The following is a 2,038-nucleotide window of genomic DNA, read 5'->3' on the forward strand; positions in this document are numbered from 1 at the left end:
CTCTCTCTCTCTCTCTCTCTCTCTCTCTCTCTCTCTCTCTCTCTCTCTCTCTCTCTCTCTCTCTCTCTCTCTCTCTCTCTCTCTCTCTCTCTCTCTCTCTCTCTCTCTCTCTCTCTCTCTCTCTCTCTCTCTCTCTCTCTCTCTCTCTCTCTCTCTCTCTCTCTCTGTATATATATATGTATATACTATCATCCTAAATCGAATCTTTCCAATTTCTTTTAGCGGCTGAAACAGATATTTGAGACAAATCTTTCCATATGATTGTTTGGATTACTGAAAGAAGAATTGGGAGGACAATACTATTCATGAATACCACGAATCGACGATACCAGTAGAGAGAAATTCTTGCGCAATTAGCTGCAGATACAATCCTATTATTTTTTATGAAAACGGGATCGCCAAACTGCCTATCCACTGACAAAAATATATTAATGTAGCAGGGTACTATGTAGAAAAATAATTTGTTTTCTTTATATCTTTATTCTTGTCCAATAAATAATAAAAAAAATTCTTGTTTATATTTGATCCACCCTCATATAAATGAAATATTTTGAAAATAAATATTGATCATCTCGAGGATATTGTGACCAAATAAAGTCGATCATAATTGAAAACGATATACAGCGAAATGATCATTGCAATGATACGTGCAATGATATCCTTCATTTAATTCTTCTCACGTATTCTCATGTACGTAATGTGCATCAATAGTATTTTGTTTATTTGATTGAATACACTGTGCGATCTCAGTGTAGAATTCAAAAATTTTTGTAACTTATTTATTTAAATTATCCTACTTTATACTCTACATATACGTATAAATGACAATGTTATTAATATTAAAGATTTTTTAATTATTAATATAAAATACAATTACGATTATGAACTCGTTAATTATTTTTGTCACATCAATAGATCGATTCGCTCATATTATTTTCAATTATTATGTGAACATCTTGTCAATATAAATTACATAGGATATATATTATGTGAAATTGTTAAAACTCACGAAATTTTTCAAATTTCATTCACGTTCACACGCACAGATGTTAACGTTGATTTGGGCATTTATACATGCGAAACATGTACAATCAATTCTTACGATCGCTCGCATGACAGTATTACATATGTCCTCTTGTTTTGTGAAGCATAGTTTTGGAAATTCTCAATTGTGTTGCACAATGGATGATTTGAGCAAAGATTCTTGTTAGAGGAGATTCCTTTTAGAGGATTCCTTTCAGAGAGATTCCATTTTAGTCGAAATAATTTGAAGTTGATGATAAAAAGAAAAATTAAAGAAATTAGGAATTTAGAAAGAATACTTTAAAGATATTCTTTTTAAATAATTCATCAAGATATCCTTTTCAAACATTCTTTAAGAAGAAATAAATATTCTAAATGAATAAACAATATTAATCTAAATAATTTCTATTTACAAAAAGAACGTATTAAATTAAAAAAAAATATATTAAGGATGTAACATGTAAAATAAATAATTTGAGCTTATCAAGTAAAGATATTATATTATTATATTTTATTGCATAAATAAAATTCCGAAAAGCGATTTTTCTAAATTGTTTGTAATTTTATTTAAAAATTCGAATTTTCAGATAAAGTAGAGAAACGACTGCGAATTATTCTCAATGAAGGTTCTAAAAGTATAATGGACTTCAACAATATGAAACCAGAAATACCGCCCTTTTATGACGAGAAGAAATTTCAGTTAGGACAGCAAGCCTTTCATAATAATATATTCTCTATGATGATTGCAAAACTTTGCGGCCTTGTATCCCTTCTAGCGATTTCAACCATATTGGATGTAGTTATGTTTACCAAAAAAAGCGGTACTCCTTGTTTAGCATATCGCAGATATGCAGAGACGGTGCTTCATACATGTGTATGGCATGAAAAGGATCCCAACGGCAAACCAAATGAGTAAGATTCAAATAAAAGAAAACAAAAGTATTATTATACATATTTAAAAAAATATTACGAAAGAAACAGTATCTAAAATCATAAAAATTAAAGTAGCATTAAA

At 29.3% G+C, this 2,038-nt stretch overlaps 1 protein-coding gene across 1 annotated transcript in view; it reads left to right on the forward strand.

The window, feature by feature from the left end:
• Positions 1-1,606: 1,606 nt before the first annotated feature.
• Positions 1,607-2,038, forward strand: part of LOC105620748 — a gene marked incomplete at its 5' end in the record, with an annotated part of 5,859 nt that continues 5,427 nt past the window's right edge. The window contains one exon of the mRNA XM_012202238.1: positions 1,607-1,935. Within this exon, the coding sequence (XP_012057628.1) occupies positions 1,607-1,935 (329 nt within the window). The remainder of the gene's footprint in view (positions 1,936-2,038) is intronic.

Source organism: Atta cephalotes, assembly GCF_000143395.1.
Source record: "Atta cephalotes unplaced genomic scaffold scaffold00028, whole genome shotgun sequence".
In the NCBI taxonomy this organism is placed as follows: Eukaryota; Metazoa; Arthropoda; class Insecta; order Hymenoptera; family Formicidae; genus Atta; species Atta cephalotes.